Below are 18,050 nucleotides of genomic sequence, written 5' to 3' on the forward strand. Positions count from 1 at the left end.
TTGCAGCTGAGTTATTGACGAAAGAGAAAGTCGATGAAGAGAATCCATCAATTCAGATAGGACCTTTTGAAATGTTTATCTAGAATTAGTACTTTTATTTATTTTTTTCTACTGCCCTAGATCAAACGAGTAGAAATAAGAAGGGATGTCGGTAACGCGCTCGAATAATTGAAAATTCGAAAAAATATTTAATCAAATAGCTGGTAAAATATTTACGATTAATCGTTAATCGAATAATTGGACTTTTAGGCATCCCTAGAAAATAGTGTAATTTCAGGTTTTTTTGGTGGTCCTTCGGAAATGTCGAACAGTAGAATTGCAACCAGTAAGTGTAACCCAAGATTTCCTCTTTTGATGACCATGGCTTCACTATTTTGCACAATGTCTGCCATGCTCTTCTATCATCCAGAACAACAAACGTATCACTGAATGTGTTTGCCGTCGAGTTATTAACGAAACAGAAAGTCGATGAAGAGAATAGAGCAAAATCACTTGTACCTCTGCTTTCAAGGTTGGTTACAAGATTAAAACTCTGGAGAGCATTTTGTGTGGTCGTTGGGGGCATGTGGTTCTGAATATGGCGATGAGTGTGCAAAATGTTACGCAATTGCATCCTCCCTATTCGCACACGCCCGAAGATCGGAGGCGAATGCCACTTTGACTTGTTTCGTCTTTTAACGACTCTCTGATGACAGTGTTGGGAAAGCAGCGATGCTACTCCGACATGTTTCGTCTAGAAACGATTCTCTGATGACTGTGTTGGGGAAGTAGCATATGCCTGTACGTAATTGGGGGATTTGTTAGTTATTTCGACGCTTTTGGACAATGCTTGACATTTACCACTTTTTCAATAGTTACTTGTTGAAAATCAACAGTCGGAAGCATTGTTATCGATGTGTGGAAATATTTATGATCGATTGGAGATAAAATTATTGAAATTGGTCCAAGGGCAGCTGAGTTATTAACGTTCAAAATCTTTCATAATTCCGTTACATGTTCCGTTTTCGATTTTCACAAAGTGTATCCCCATATAGAAATCACAGACGTAGTCCTATGTCAAAATCTACCATCAGGTAGAACACACAAAGGACCATTATTTAAAATCTCACCTAATTTTCAAGGGATGTGAATCTCACAAGAACGAGGAAGGGGTCTAGGGGAGCGGAATTTACCTTAAAAGTTAGTTAAATCACTTCAAGAAAGCTCAGACTAACATTACACTGGAGTCGCTTTTTACGCGGTTTTTTTTTACACGGTTTTTTTTTACGCGGTTTTTTTTTACGCGGATTTCGGAATTTACGCGGTTTTTTTTTACGCGGATTCCGGAATTTACGCGGTTTTTTTTTACGTGGATTTTGGTTTTTTTTTACGCGGATTTCAGAATTTACGCGGTATATCGCGTTTTACGCGTTTTTTTCTTACACGGTCTTTTTTTACTCGGTTTTTTTTTACGCGGATTTCGGAATTTACGCGGTTTTTTTTTACGCGGATTCCGGAATTTACGCGGTTTTTTTTTACGCGGTTTTTTTTTACGCGGGACATATCACCCGCGTAAAAAGCGACTCCAGTGTAAATATAATTCAATCACTCAACAGAACAGTTTGGACTTCCTTAGGAAGGTATTGAACCGCTTCAGAAAAGGTTGGACTCCGTTTTGGAAAAGTTAAAGCTCGGTTCACTTCGGAAAACTTTCTACACTTTTAGAAATGCTAGATGACCTAAACAGTTAAGCAAGCCAAAGCAGTTTGGATTCAGGTCGGTTAAAGTTGATTCAATTCAGGAAACGTTGGATTCATTTAGGAAAGGCATTAAATCAGGTAATGTGGCCTCCCTCCAGAAAATGTGAAACCAATTCTTTAAAACTTGGGTTCGGGATATGTTGGATCACACTTCAGGAAAGCTTTATTTACTTACTTAATGATCCTGCGCACCTCCAGGGGTGCAAAGCGCCTTTGTGAAAGATTTCCATCCTGGGCGATTACTAGCTTTGGCCTTGACCTTTGCCCAAGTCAAATTTCGATCAACGTTCTTAATTTCACTGTTTAGGCTCCGCCGCCACGAGCCTCTGGGTCTACCTCTGTGGCGATGTCTTGCTGGATTCCAGTCCAGTGCTTGCTTGCAGATTTCGTTTCCGCTGCGCCGTTGTAGTGTTTGGCCGACCCACCTCCACTTCCGTTCACGAATTTCTGTCTCTATCGGCTTCTGATGGCACAAACGATGAAGCTCGAAATTTGAGATCCAATTGTGGGGCCACCAAGCACGAATTATGTACCGCAGGCATCGGTTGATAAACACCTGCAGCTTCTGAGTGTTCTCCGGTGATACACACCATGTTATACAGACTTCACGTTCGAGTTAAAAATTCGGATTTTGGTGCGTCGACTGATCTGATTCGCTCTCCATACATTTCGCCAACTGGCAAAAGCAGCCCTCGCCTTCTTAATCCGTGCACCAGCTACCGTGAAATTGGAACGTTTTTCCGTGTTCCGATTAGGTCTTGTTGACGTTGATGGTTAGACCTGCTTCAGAGGAGCGTTCCACAAGGTCATCGAGCTTACTCTGCATGTCAGAGCGCCGTTGTGCTAATAACGCAACTTCATCAGCCAAATCGAAGTCGTTGAGATGCTCCATGGTAATAGGCTGCCACAGCAACCCACGGTTCGGTATACGGTCAACGGCTCCAACCATGATCTTGTCGATTACGATGATGAACAGTAGCGGTGATAATATACATCCTTGCCTCACACCCGCGATTACCCGAATCGGGTCAGACAAGGCTCCGTTGTGCAACACTCTGCATGAGAAAGCCTCGTACTGCGCTTCGATGAGGTTGACGATCTTATCAGGGACTCCTTTGCGTCTAAGGGCGCCCCACAAGTTTTCGTGGTTTAGTCGGTCGAAAGCTTTTTCGTAGTCAATGAATACCAAGTACAGGGACTCTTGGAACTCATTGACCTGCTCCAAGATGATGCGGAGCGTGACAATATGGTCCACACAGGATCTTCCAGCACGGAATCCTGCCTGCTGTCGTCGGAGAGTCGCGTCGATCTTCTCATGTATCCGATTGAGGATAACTTTACACAGAACTTCGAGAACAATACACAGTAACATGATGCCTCGCCAGTTGTCGCATACAGTTGGATCCCCCTTCTTGGGGAGTTTTACCAAGACGCCCTGCGTCCAGTCGGCCGGAAAAGTCGCGGTGTCCCAGATATTGACGAATAGTTGATGCAACATTTGTGAGGATAGCATGGGGTCAGCTTTGATCATCTCTGCTGATAGGCTTTGTTGGACTTCATACTTCGGATGGCTGCTTCTATCTCCTGCAATGATGGAGCTTTAGTGTTGACCCTTGGCAGATCATGTCGAGATGTTGATGGTTGGTTGACCGTTGAAACTTCGAGAAGTTGTTCAAAGTGCTCCAGCCAACGTTTCAACTGGTCAGTGGGGTCGGTGAGCAACTGTCCAGTCGCGTCTTTCACAGGCATCCTTGCGTTCATCCTTGCCCCGCTCAGGCGTCGTGAAACATCATAGAGGAGGCGGATATCGCCAGTTGCTGCGACCTTTTCCCCTTCATCAGCCAGGGAGTCCACCCACGCTCGCTTGTCCCGTGTACAGGAACGCTTAACTTCCCTCTCTAGAGCCGAATACCGCTGACGGGCCTCGTTCTTGGCTCCTCGGGTCCTTGCTCGCTCTATCGCGGCTTTTGCTTCTCTCCGCTCCTCGATCTTCCTCCAGGTTTCATCGTTGATCCACTCCTTGAAGCTCGTCCACTGTTCTTCTACGCTGCCACCTTCCGGAATATTAGCTGCGCGAGCCTCGAGTTCTTCGACGAACGATCTCTTCACTGCTGGGTCTCACAGTCGGCGTGTGTTGAATCGCCGCCCGAGTCTCTCCTCCCGCCGTTGAACCCGCGCAATGTGTAGGTGGATCTCACCGACCAGGAGATGGTGGTCAGACGCGATGTCAGCGCTGCGTTTATTCCGAACATCAAGAAGGCTCCGTCTCCATTTTCGGCTGATGCAGATGTGGTCGATTTTGTTCTCTGTATATCCATCACGGGAGACCCATGTGACTTTAATGCACTGGGCGATGGGAGCGAATCCTCGATCACCATGTCGTTGTTGCCACAAAACTCTGCAAGCAGCTCGCCGTTCTCGCTCATATCTCCCATCGTCCCATAATGCGCTCATAGTCCGAGTTGTCGGATCCGATCTTCGCATTAAAGTTGCCTGTGTAGATCTTGATATCACCTCTTGGAGTCTTGTTCACGACAGCATTCAGTTGACTGTAAAAGTTCTCTTTGTCCAGCAATTCGGCAGCATCGATTGGCGCATAACGTTGGATTATGGTAAGGTTTCGAACCCGTGTTCTGAATCTCAGAAAAGCTTTGGCAACTGTCAAAAGGATTGAATAACATAACAGAAATGAGTTGGTTGGAAATGCTATCTAACATTTAAACTATCTAAACTTCACGTATGAAGTAACATAAAAACACTTTGAATATAACAGAAATGTTTAGACTCAGTTAGGAAAATGTTGCTGACTTATTCGAAAGTTTGAACACCCTTCAAAAAAGTTCAGACTCAGTTTTGAATCGGCTTTGAAAAGTTTCACCTCAATTCGGAATTTCCTGAATCGTTTCTGATTGCAGCAGATTTGTTAGTTAAGAAATTTAGATCGAATACGAAAATCGGGCGACTACGGTGGGCTGGGTACATTGTAACAATGTCGGATAACGATCTAATGAAAATAGTTCTTGGTAGCGACCCGACTGGAACAAGATGAAGATGTGCAAGGGGGATCGATCAGATTGAAAGCGACTTACCTAGTGAGCTGCCAAACAAGATTAGGAATGATGATCGATGAAATCCGTTATCAGCAACTGAAATCGACTGATCCGATTTCAAGGACCTGGCATGCCGCACCAGTCTAGTACCAATTTAAATCCCAATTTTTAATATTATTATATTTTTTCATTTGTTATTTTGATCCTTGAAATCCTTTCAGTGGTTCAAAAGTTAAGAATTTTTGGAAAAAGTCATTGTTGAAATTAAAAAAACGAAAAACATCGAATGTTTGGACCACCCTAACATAGTAAATGGTTACCCTAATGACAAAATAAAAAAAAATACGGGTCTAATGTTTTGCGATAAGGAACAAAACTACCAACTTTTACGAAATTCTGAGATCCACTATATCGCAATATGTAGAAATTTTCTTACCACATGAAGCAATGTTTGAAGAGAAATTTTGATTTTTTGAAAATCTCTATACCGCAAAACTCTGGCGTGGTGACATCTGTCGGATTCGAAGGTGGAAACTAATACTCAATACAGGAAGGGTGATTTTTTTTTAATTTTCCATTACAAAACCATGGCCTGCATCTACTCTTGCAAGTCCAATTCTGCTATCAATCATACTGTTGTTGTGATTTAGTTGTGATGATTGCTCTCATTCCTTATCAATTCCTGGTTCGATTGACGTTGGCGACCTTCTGATCGCTACACGCAAATCTCAATAAATGCAACCATCCGCAGTCGGTTCAGCATTCAGTTCCTCCGCGATCGTCCCCTGGAAAAGTAGTGCACAATGAAGTTCTTTGTCGCGGTCTTTCTGCTCATCGGAATTGTAAGTAGCTCATCTGAATGTCGTTTCAAGTCTGAACGTTTCGATCCCCCTTCAGCTGTTCCACCACTGCCAAGCGGCTGCCTACACCGCAGACAACTACCGTGACTTCCGTCAGAAGTGTTCGAAAATCCTCGGAACGTCCGCCGAAATTATGCAACAGATCGAGGGCACGAAGGACTACACCTCCGACGACCGGGAGTTGCACTGCCTGGTTCGATGCGTTGGAATCCTGAGTGAATTCTACGACGACGAGACCGGCACCAACTGGGATCTGGTGGCCCAGCAGGTGGAAGGCAAGAGCGGCTTCGAAGAGCACCGGCAAGCGACGACCGAATGCGTCCAGGCTCTGCCCGCGGAGGAAGTCCAGTCGGATGTTTGCCGGAAGTCGTACCTGTCCTTCCACTGTGCCATGAAATCCGCCAAACAGCACATCAAGGATAAGAATTAGTTGTTTCGATTTTGAGTTGTTTGGAATAAAATGTCCGTCTGAGCGAGCGATTATCGATTTCGCTTCGGAGGTGAACGAAAGAGGTGTGAAATCCAATTATTATCATCAATAAATTGAACATATTTGAATCAGTGCACCACCACGATGCATTCTCTGTCGGAATGGGCACGCACTCATACACACACACACACACAGCTACATTTGGGAAACAGTTTCAGAATGTTTGGGTTTCGCAGTGATATGAGCAGCATGACACCTCTTTGCCCTCTCCGTAAATGGAAATCGACGGCACCATTTTAGATCGGTTCAAATGTGGAACTTTGATGGCAGAGCGGATTTAGCACGGACCGGTCTAGCGTGATTGTGTGTGTGTGTGTGTGTGTCCTCCATTAATGGTAATGCAATGGTTTGGTAGTACCTGGGTGAGTTGATGTCAGGTTTTTCCGATTCTCACACGGAAATGGGATTTGGTCGATTTTCAGTGTTGCAGGTCGAAATGATATTTGTTTGCCTATGCAGGAATGGTCGGCATATTTGAGGTTGGCAAATATTAATTGGTGGGAATCGGGGGAGCCGTGGGAGAGGATTCGAATGTTTAAAAAAGGCAAAATCAGTTGCTGTTGGATTTCCCATTCGATGAAATATGCATTCCCGAATCGACCTTTGCCATGCAGCGAAGTGGTAATCGTGGAAAATTTGCAGTTGCTTTTGCTGCATTTGCGGCGGGTGGGATTATATGAAACCGGGTAAGGTCAATCGAGTTCAATAATTAGGTGTTAGTGTTTGATTTGAGATCATTGGTAGCGAACTAGATTTGGCGTCATAGTGGATTTCAATGAACTTAGCACCAATCGGTGCTGCAAAATATCGACCATACACGACAATATTGACAATACGGACAAGTGATCAAGTCTTTTATTTGCAGAAATAAAGGTATACATTCCTCGGTAAAGTTGTTGCTCAGCTCATTTCAAGCAACTTTGTTAAGAAAAGCTTTTTTGTATCTCTTGAATTGACCAATTTAGAGCATTTTTCTATTAGTACTATAGAATCTAAACAAATCAGAGATATGTTATTACTTTTAACTTCTATAAAATAAGCCATATTACTTTGTTAATTTCTAAACTAATACACTACTAGCCATAAGTATGGATTCGCTCAGAAACAGTTACATTTATTATGCTATATCTCGAAATCCTGATTATTTGCAAAGGTGATGTTGTCTTCGGCAAAGTTGTTCAGAATGCCAAGGGCGTCTGGAAGGGAGACGGTTAGGTTTGGAATTATGAAGATGCTACCAGGAAGACCGACTGCTTTACGAGTACATTAAGAATAAAGTCTTGTGAAGTTCTACCACTTTGCACGGTATGAAAAAAGTACCCAAAAGTTAGTTCTTTTCACTCATCTCATTTCTTGCGGAGCTAGGTCTCAAATTGTGCTCAAGGGATTAAAGACAAGTGTTTCATATGTAAGATGTAGGAGAACTGGTTGAATTTCTGCCCCTAGCGTTGAGTTCAGAAACAGTCAGAAAAGAACTTCCGAAGCCGAGTTGAAAAAGTTCACGATATTTCACGAAGTTCAACAAGGTAAAAGTTCGCGAGTCATAGTGAGTTTTGGTGAATATTCTCAACACTGCTTCTAAGGGTGAGATAATCGCCATCCCAAGGATCTCTTCTCATATCATGGAGTAAATTGAGCAAACTTGTTGAATATTTTAAGCGATTAAACAAGACTTGTTTGTAGACTGCTATCAAGATGGTTGCAGTTTCCTTTTCATGGCACTTACCGCGATTACAATTTGTGATTTTAGAAAAAAATGTGGTGCCTTCCCGTTTTTGGCAACCGCGATTTCTGTCTTTTTATAAACATGTACACTACCCATCTAACATATCGCGTATTTCTGTTGTTCATTACATTCCGAGTGAAATTCGAGAACGTAATTTTATTTGAATAGCTTGTTTAACCAGGTCTTAAACAATCGTCACGTCGGTCATAGCTTGTTATGATTGTCTGAACCATGCGTAAAGAGAAAATCGAAACATTGAACGTTGCGTGAAAGTGGATCTTAATGAAGGCCTAAGTACTCTTTCGTAGCTTTTAGTTTTAGGATTTCACGTCGGTTGCAGTGGCTTGCTTACTGAGGAGAAAAACGCGGTCCCAGATCCTTTCATATTAAAAATATTAAAATATCGCTTGTTAATCGTGTATTTTGTAAAACTTTTCGTTGTCGTCGGTGCCGTGTTTGAATAGTTATAAAAACTTGAGTAACGCTATAATGTGATATGAGAGCCTCGGTGGCCTTAGAGCAACCGTTTTTGCTTACTGAGCAGAACGTCATGAGTCTAATCTCAAGTCCATCCACATTCAAGATTCGTCAATGATTAAAAAGGAGCTCGTCTGCCTAGTGGCAAACGTTTTTGCTTTCTGAGCAGAAGACCGTGGGTTCAATCCCAAGCTCCTTCGCGTTATACGATCGTTAGGACATCAATTCAGCTTATCGTTTACCAAAACGAACCCTGCTGCTAACCCAACCCTCTTACCCAACATCCCTGTGATTCCTCGTGGAAGTGCAGAGGACTCCTCGGCTTCCATCAAAGCGAGTGTCACGTCAACACATTCCTACCCATTCCTTTCTTGACCTGCGTTCAGGCGCGGCTGGCGCTGGTATTGCCTAATTCGAGATCACCAGTATTTACACATTGAGGATGATTGCTAGTCCCAAGCATCGTCTATTGGTTCTCTTTGTAATTACAGCTGGTCTGGCAATAACAGAGTAGCAACCGTGGGCGGTCAATCATGCTTATGCTCATGCTCATGTACACTACCCATCTAACAATTTTGGCTGCAGACTAGCTGATACAACCGAAAAATTACGTTATGCGTCTAATTTGCGCCTGTATAGGCTGGTCTGCAGCTAGAACTGTTAGTTGGGTAATACATATCTGAGGAAAGTAGTAGCTGATGAGATCGTGTTGACAAAACCATGTAGACACTGCAACTGGAATTTGTTTGAAAATTACTGGAAAATCAGGGAATATCAGGGGATGTTGTTTTCTTCATCGAGTCGACACCCTGTCATCGTTCAGAGGCGACTTCCGATACCCGAAAATGTCAAATTGCTTAGAGTATAGGTATTTCCCGAGAAGTATTTGCCACTTTCAAAAACCTGAAGTCACCTTTACTTGTCGTCCTTATTCAGAAAATTATCACATTGTAGAGCAGTGTTGGGAAAATATCAAAAAATCAAATCTCACCAACGCCCAAGATCACGCTTGATTTTCGTAGACAAAAATCAACAAGCAAACAACTGCGGTTGATTTTGCAAGCTGTGATATCGCAGCTCGGAATCTCAAGCTAACAAAACTCACCAACTGCAAATCTCACCAAACTGTGGTGAGATTGAGTTCAATGATTTTTGCTTTACACCCGAATGCAACCGAAACTTCCATAACGGCTTGCAGCAGTCCCTTCGCGTCTGCCATCGTTGAAGCTTAAAAAGAGATAGCAAACTATGCTTTCTCTTTCTAAGAAAACGATGTGCAATGGAATCATTTTTGTGTCGTGTCAACTCTCAGCTTGATTTTTGCACGTTGTGAATAGTCTCGCAATATCAAAGGAGCTTGTAAAATCAATATCAAGTATGATATTTTGTTCCAATAGCACGCGTGATATTGCGAGCCCATGAGAGCGGAAAAATATCAATTGATTTCTGATTTTGCCAACACTGTTGTAGAGTATTTTACACTATAGGAATCCGGAAGTAACCATGGATTAAAAGTTTGCGTCAGATATGGATTTCCGACCTCTACGTGACTTTCCAGGAAACGAAAATATGCATTTTGTGGTTGATCTGACTTGTTATCTTAACCCGGATGTCACCATGATTAATTCCAAAATGGCTCTGGTTCAAACTCTGGTCGTCGGCCCCGTTATTGTACTTGTTGGATGGCATATAGACGTCACCCCGCTCCCAAAAGTACCCAAAACTGGGTCGGCGTCAGTATTTCCCACTTTTTCTGAAATCGCAAGCCGCCATCTTGGGTTTAAAAATCGCGTCGGTAACCGATTTTCGGACTCTAGACGTCATCCCGATTCCCGTGAACAATCAACCAAAGTCAGAAAAACTGCGCTTCAATCCGAAAGTAAGTTCATTTGACAATAAAAGACGAAATGAACACAAGTCAAGCCAAAACAAACAGCTTAATAAACTGATCGAAAGTGGTTCTGTTGATGTTGAAGGGGATCTGCTCGAAGAGAAGACAGAATGACTTTCACTTGAAAGTGATGGTTGACAGCTTCGTTGTCGCTTGACGATTTTCGATTGAAATTGACTTTGTTGGGCTGTGTACTTGGAACATCTATAAAGTTGCAATCTGAAGATCTCAGAATTTTCCTGAGGATTTTGGAACTTCCATCAAGGTTAGGTTAGGTTATCTTCATTAGCGAGACTTTCAGCCAGAGGCTCGTTCATCTCTTGACGAATATTGGGGAATCCAGAAGGGGTCCCCCTCTAGTGAGAGAGTTTGAAATAGCGGTGTACCTCTCACCCCAGTAGGCCTGGGTTCAATCCCAGTCGGCGCCGCCGGGATGTTCTGAGGCATAACATCTCTGATCACGCCTTCCTTCGGATGGGAAGTAAAGCCGTTGGTCCCCGGTTCATGAGTTGATGGGTCGATAGGTAGGGTCCAGGTGTGGGAGCTGCCTACCTGACACGTCGGTAGCATTGGTGCTCAGCACAGAAAAAACAAACCAAAGGAAAAAAAAAAAAGAAATAGCGGTGGGGAGCCAGAAGAGACTCCCTAGTATAGAGTTAATGAGGTGGGGTATCCAGAAGGGACCCACTAATTAAGAGGAGTGGACAGTCCAGAAGAGACCTCCCTGGTAACAGAGTATTTGATAATCAGAGTTGGCTGTCGCGGTGCTGTCGTAGTTAGTAGATGTTCCTGGTTTGGTGCATTTGATCGGCTATTTTGTTATGGTGGTGTATTCAGAGTCCGTTATAGAAGTTGGTCCTGGTTCGATGACTTCCCTCAAGTATTCACAATTTTCCGAATGTTCATGAAACTGCCATGACATTCTTAGAACTTTCCCGAAGCTCTCCGAAATTCACAAAAGATCTATGAACTTACCTGAAGTTTGCTGAGGTTTTTTGAAGGTTTTGTAAAGTTCCTGTAATTTTCTAGGAGTTAATGGAGCTGTCGAAAAGTTCTCTGAGCTTCAACTAAGTTCTCGAAAATTTCCGAAGAACTGAACTGAATTTCTCGGAACCAACCCTGAAAGATCTTTGATCTTCCCCAAAGTTCTGGGCATTCCTGTAGTTCTGGGAACATTGCTGAAGTTCAAATTTGTCTGACGATCATGGGACTCTTTACTTTTTTGAAGTTTTCTGGGCTTTGGTCTTGGAACATCTATAAAGTTATGCAATCTGAAGGTCTCATAATTTTCCAGAAGTTCTTGGAACTTCCATCAAGTTTTTACACGTTTTCGGATGTTAATGGAACTGCCATTCTCAGAACTTTCCTGAAGCTCTCCAAAAGATCTATAAACTTACCTGAAGTTAGCTGAGTTTTTTCGAAGATCTTGTAAAATTTCTGTTTTCATAAAGCTGTCGTGAAGTTCTCTGACCTTCATATATGTTCACGAAATTTATTGAAATTTCATAGAACTGAAATGAATTTCTTGGAAACAATTCCTAAAGATATTTGATCTTCACCAAAGCTCTGGACATTCGAGTATCTCTTGGAACTTTCCTTAAGTTTTTGAAACTTTTCCTAACGCTTCGGATATTCATTAAAGTTCTTGGAACATCACTATAGTATTCAAAATTAATCTAAAGAGTTCGGAATGTTCTTATTTGTCCTAGAAATCTATGAATTTTATCAGATTTTCTATTCAATTCCTGTTATTTTACTGAAATTAATGGAACTTCCCTGCTCTGAAAAAACTAAACTATGTTTAAATGTTTGGATTATGTCTTTATTTTTTTTTAATTCCGTGCAATTATCTACAAGCGCTTGTTTTCATCACCGGGGGCTTAGCAATATTTTTCCACTTCAAGAGCGCCAAGTGAAAATTGAAATGTTCAAATTCTTGCATTGCCGATTAAAGCCTAGAAATCCATGAGCATTAGACTGATGCAAAATTTTAGATTTTCGCTGCACAGTGCTCAAACGGTTGCAAATCGGTTCCAGATTAATCTCCCAAAATTTCAACTCATTTGGTACGAAACCATTTGAAGTTTATATGGAGATTACTATGGAGAAACCATAATTTCGGTTCATATCGATCTCAAAATTAACCAGTTCACTCTACTTTAAAAAATGATAGCTGATGAATGAAAAATGATCAAATTGAAAATTCTCTCAGCTACAACTTTGTTCAAGACCACTTTTCGATAAAATGTAAGGAACAAAATTTATTAATGATTCAAGTCACTGATGTCTTATGATTATGCTCAATCAACTATTTAGCAGCAACATTGGTGTTTTTGGAGCATTGAATAGACCACTAAGTCACACTTTACAAAACAGTGTTACCTACAAAACAACTGCTTGATCATGTCATAAGATGGAATAAAAGGCTAGAAGGCAATGATCAACTAATTTAGATTTCCCATAGTAGCTTCCATATAAACTTCAAATGGGTTGTGCCAAGTCAGGTTCTTACCAAATGAGTTGAAATTTTGAGAGGCTAATCTAGAGTTGATTTAAAACCGTTCGAGCACTTTGAAGCAAGAATTTAAAGTTGTCTTATGAAAATGTTTAGACAACTTCCTGAGCACATCAAAAAATCGTCCAGGACAAGCCCAGAAAACATCCAGATCAAGTTCAAGTAAAACCGAAAGGATGCCAAACTGTTTGCCAAACCATGTTTGAAGACTCTGAATAGCATTGTTAACAATTGGCTTGAAGGCTTCCAAGTTGATTCTTAAAGATATCAAGAGAAAGACCACAGGTCTCCAAGAATCTGTAAAGAAAAGTCCGGAGAACTTTCTTATCAAGTCCAGAAATGATTTATCAAGGGCATGTCGAGGGATTTAAAAACCAAATTATGAAGACTTTCACGACAAATTCCAGCAATATCAATGGCAACTGCTGATGAATACAGTAATGATTTTTGCTGTACTAATTTTCCTTATAAAATGATTTACTCAAGCGATGATGACAGGTAAGAGTGAGTGGTGAAACGACATGCAAGTGGCACATTTAGCACACTTTTTGGCACCTGCACCAGACCATTGCAATGACCAATGAAGGTTCAAGTATATTCTCAAGATAGAACATGAATCCATGATGCTCGCTGAATGTATGCTTGACGCTAACTATAATTTACTGACCACATCAATTATTCGTGTAGAACGGCACCGATCGACGAATGACAGCAAACCACTGTAGACCTATGGCAAATGAATCTCTTCTTTCAGTCCTCAATCCGACAGTACTCGTATGAATGAGTAAGTATGAATGTGTTCCATCTTTCGATTTGCGGACAGCCAAGGTGAAGACATTTCTGATTGTCCTGTCATTTCACCTCAATACACATGCCAAACCAATTACAATTACAAATTGTTATCTCGTTATCTCGTGATCCCGACCACTTAGGAAGTTCGACTCTTCACCAAAGTAGTTCAGAAGACCAAGGGCGTTCGGAAGATGAAGGTTAAAAATTCTGTCACTAAGTGCCACTAGTGTGCATGTATATTTTGAACTTTCGGATGTGATTTAAAACTTGTATGAATTGATTAAGTACTTTCCGGAGAAGTTATGAAATTGTCTGAAGTTGTTCAGTTCTTTCTAAACTGTTTCCAAAGCTTTCATAAATGATTCAGTTCATTCCAAAGTACTTGCAGTACTCACTTTACTTTTCCTGGTTCGACGTCCCTCAGGATTGCACCTGCGTCACAATGTTACGCCAACTAACTCGGTTCGTGGCTGCTTGTCTCCAATTTCTTAACCGTCCCACACTTCCTAGATCTTGCTCCTCTTGGTCTAACCACCTTGCTCGCTGTGCTCCTCTGCGTCTTGTACCGGCCGGAATCGAGGTAAACACAATTTTTGCGGGATTGTTGTCCGGCATTCTTACAACGTGTCCCGCCCATCGTACCCGTTCAGCTTTCGCGACTTTCTGGATACTGGGTTCGCCATAGAGTTGCGCCAGCTCGTGGTTCATCCTTCGCCTCCATACACCGTTCTCACATACCCCGCCAAAGATGGTCCTAAGCTCTCGTCGTTCGAAAACTGCAGGTCCTCCTCGAGCATCGTCCACGTCTCGTGTCCGTAGAGAACTACCGGTCTTATCAGCGTCTTGTACATGGAACATTTAGTACGGGGGTGAAGTTTACCCGACCTCAGTGTCTTGTGGAGTCCGTACTAAGTACGACTTCCGGCAATTATGAGTCTACGAATTTCTCTGCTGCAGTTGTTATCTGACGTCACCAATGATCCGAGGTATACAAATTCATCCACCCGTCATCCCCGTCGATTGTCACACTTCTGCCTTTGCGAGATCGGTTCCTCCAGTTAACAGATACTTTGTCCTCGACGTATTCACCTTTAATCCAACCTTCTCTGCTTCACGTTTCAGTCTGGTGTATTGCTCCACCACGACCGGAGACGTTCTTCCGACAATGTCCATGTCGTCAGCGAAGCAGATGAACTGGCTGAACTTATTGAAGATCGTACCCCGCATGTTAAAGCCCGCCCGTTTTATGACACCTTCTAGCGCAATGTTGAACAGGAGGCAGGAAAGACTATCGCCTTGTCGAAGTCCTTTGATAAGATATCTTCACGCAGCATTCATCGTAGCCCTGATCAGTCTGGTCAGCTTCCCTGTAAAACCGTTCTCGTCCATAATCTTCCATAGCTCTTCACGGCCTTGAAATCGATGAATAGGTGGTGCGTAGGGACTTGATATCCGTTGTCGTTCGCCCGTCCACAAAACCGGCTTGATAACTTCCCACAAATCTGCTTGCTAGCGGCGATAGACGGCGAAGGATGAACTTGGAAAGCACTTTGTGGGCCGCGTCTCACATTCTAGCTTGTCGCCTTTTTTATGCATTGGGCATATTACTCCCTCCGGTAGCTGTTCTGTATCCCAGATCCTGACTATCAGTCGGTGCAGACAAGTGACCATTTTAATAAGTTCCGCTCCGATACCATCTTTACCAGCTGCTTTGTTGTTCTTAAGCTGTCGGATAGCATCCTTAAGTTCACCTATCGTGGGAACTGGCATGTTCCCCTCATCCGCTGTACCGACGAAGTCATTCCTCCTGCTGCCTTGATCCTCTGCCTCTGCCCCATGCAGATATCCATCGTAGTGCTGCTTCCACCCTTCAATCACCTCACGTTCGTCCGTCAAGATACCCCCTTCCGGGTTATCGAGTTGGACTCACAATTACCCATACTAGGGGTTCAACTTACAGAACCAGTCAATATCACCGTTTTTCTTCTTCTTCTTCTTCTTCTTCTTCTCCTTCTTCTTCTTCTTCGTCTTTGCATTTAAAGCTTATTGCATATCGCATATTAGCTTATTGCGTGCACTCAACTTAGTGTTCTAGATGCACTTCGATAGTTATTAATTGAGAACTTTCGATGGCTGTACCATTTTTGCATTGGTATAAAAGTCGAGAAATTTTCCCACCCGAAAAATTCTTAGACCGAACCGGGAATTGAACCCAGCCACCTCCAGCATGGTCTTGCTTTGTAGCTGCGCCTTTACCGACTGAGCTAAGGGAGGCCCCAACATCACCGTTGCCTGCGTTTATTTGCCATGTGGACGAATCGGCAACCTCAGCTGTCAACTCAGCGAGACCCTAATGAAATTACCTGTACCACGCATCCTAGTTGGGGACGTCAACGCGCACCACTGAAATTGGGGTTGCCCTCGGTTGGACCTTCGTGGCACGGACCTCGTGGACATATTCGAGAAGGAAGATATGGTAATCTTGAACGATGGTGCTCCAACGTATTTCAACGGGAGATACACATCCGCTATCGTCGTAACAGCCGCCAGTCGCCACATCGCTGGTAAAACGTAGTGGAACGTTAACTCTGACCTGTACGGTAGTGACCACTACCCCATAAAAATTCAACTCTCGGCGACCTTCGTGGCGGTATGAACAAACGGACTGGGAAAGCTACGGCGCCACTGTGGAGACTCTACTACTACAGTGGAACCCGGGCAGTATCGAGAGAAAAGCACTCCGCTGGTGGAATGAAGATACGAAGAAGGCAGTCAAAGCCCGGCGCAAGGCACTTCGACGTGTAAAGCGGCTACCCATCGGACACCACGACAGAGAGGAAGCCCTTTGTCACTACCGTGAACTACACAACCAATGCCGACAAGAAATCCGTGATGCCAAGCGATCCAGCTGGATGGAGTTCCTGGAAGGGTTGAACGCATCGCAATCCTCGGCCGATCTCTGGCAGTGAATCAACGCCCTTAGTGGGAAACGACGCACGACACCACTTAACGTCCAGGTTAATGGTTCCACGGTTTTCGATCCGGTACCTCGGTACCTACATACTTCGCCGAGCTCGCAACCATTGACAAGTATGACAACAAGTTCAAGCAGAAAACCAAGCCATCGACCGCATCTATCGCATGCCCTTCGCTGCAGCAAAGGGAAGTCGGTGGGACTCGACGAAATCGGATATCCTCTACTCAAGAGGCTACCGGTACCAGGTCAGCTACGGATGCTAGACCTCTTCAACAAGCTCTGGCTCACTAACGGATACCCAGCAGTATGGAAGGAAAGCTTGGTAGTTCCCATCCCGAAAGCCGGAGTAGTCACCCGTGAAGTCAGCAAGTTCCGTCCAATAGCGCTAACATGTTGTATGGCCAAAATCCTAGAGCGTATGGTCAATCGAAGACTGAAGCAACACGTCGAAGCACGCTTTCCGACAAGGTTTCGGAACGTGCACCTATTTCGCAAGCCTAGGGGAAGTTCTCAAAAATGCTTACGACAGTGGCCTGCACACCGAGATAGTATCGCTCGACATATCATAGGCCTTCAACAGAACGTGGACGCCCCTCGTCCTTAAGCAATTAATCGACTGGGGTCTTAACGGACCCATCGTTCAATTCAACCAGAACTTCTTGTCCAAACGCTCATTCCGAGTCGCAGTCGGCAACACCAAATCCCGGCTTTTCCCCGAGGAACCGGGTGTCCCACAAGGATCGGTTATCGCCGTTGCCCTGTTCCTTGTGGCGATGAACGGAGTCTTCCGTCAACTACCGAAGAACATATATGTGTTCGTCTACGCCGACGACATCCTCATCGTCACCACCGGACCCACGCCAGTACGTACAAGGATGAGAGCCCAAGCGGTAGTCTCCGCCGTCGCCAGGTGGGCTTTGAATTATAACTTATAATTTATAAGCCTCTAAAAGCATGCCCTTCTGGACCACCGATCAAAATCGACGACCTGTCCATACCGCTAAAGAAGACCGTCCGGGTTCTGGGAGTTCTCGTTGACCGATTCCTCAACTTTGACGAGCATTTCAGTGCAGTCCAGAAAAATTGCCGCAGCCGAGTGAATCTCATCCGGACCATTCCCCGACAGAATAGATCGAATTTTCGGTTGAAGTAAACACTGTCAAAAACTACTCTGTTGGGGGTTCTCCTTCTGAGGCCCCCCTTTCATGGACGAGATGAACTAGCCTAAAACTCTAAAAAATAAAGTCTAAAAAAAATAGGTCTTGACGTCGATAATGTCTGAGAAGTACCTTCCGTCGATCGTAATGTGATCGATTTACGATTCTGTTTGCTGCGGTGATCTTCAGGTGTACCGATATGGGAGACTATGCTGGAAGTAGGTACATGTAGGCCATGTTCTCAGAAGCGGCGATATCGATGAGTCTAAGGCAGTTGGCGTTAGTTAGCTGGTGAGCGCAGAACTTTCCTATAACCGGTCTGTATTCCTCCTCCTGGCCGACCTGAGCGTTAAGATCTTCGATAACGATTTTGACG

General features: G+C 43.6%; 2 protein-coding genes across 11 annotated transcripts in view; both read left to right on the forward strand.

The window, feature by feature from the left end:
- mam (mastermind) overlaps positions 1–18,050 on the forward strand; it is a 400,368-nt gene that overhangs the window by 350,108 nt on the left and 32,210 nt on the right. The gene's annotated exons all lie outside the window — the stretch shown is intronic.
- LOC135707587 (general odorant-binding protein 99b-like) lies at positions 5,534–7,344 on the forward strand. The gene is made up of 2 exons (XM_065229460.1): positions 5,534–5,631; positions 5,687–7,344. The coding sequence occupies exons 1-2, from the start codon at positions 5,593–5,595 to the stop codon at positions 6,077–6,079; spliced, it is 432 nt and encodes a 143-aa protein (XP_065085532.1). The 5' UTR covers positions 5,534–5,592; the 3' UTR covers positions 6,080–7,344.

This window comes from Ochlerotatus camptorhynchus, unplaced genomic scaffold, assembly GCF_037179485.1.
Source record: "Ochlerotatus camptorhynchus isolate MF236.1 unplaced genomic scaffold, CSIRO-AGI_Acam_v1.1 ptg000314l, whole genome shotgun sequence".
In the NCBI taxonomy this organism is placed as follows: Eukaryota; Metazoa; Arthropoda; class Insecta; order Diptera; family Culicidae; genus Ochlerotatus; species Ochlerotatus camptorhynchus.

Coding starts and splice junctions, on each gene's coding strand:
- LOC135707587 (XM_065229460.1), top strand. CDS start 5,593: ATGAAGTTCTTTGTCGCGGTCTTTCTGCTCATCGGAATT. Junction 5,632..5,686: donor TCTTTCTGCTCATCGGAATT/GTAAGTAGCTCA, acceptor ATCCCCCTTCAG/CTGTTCCACCACTGCCAAGC.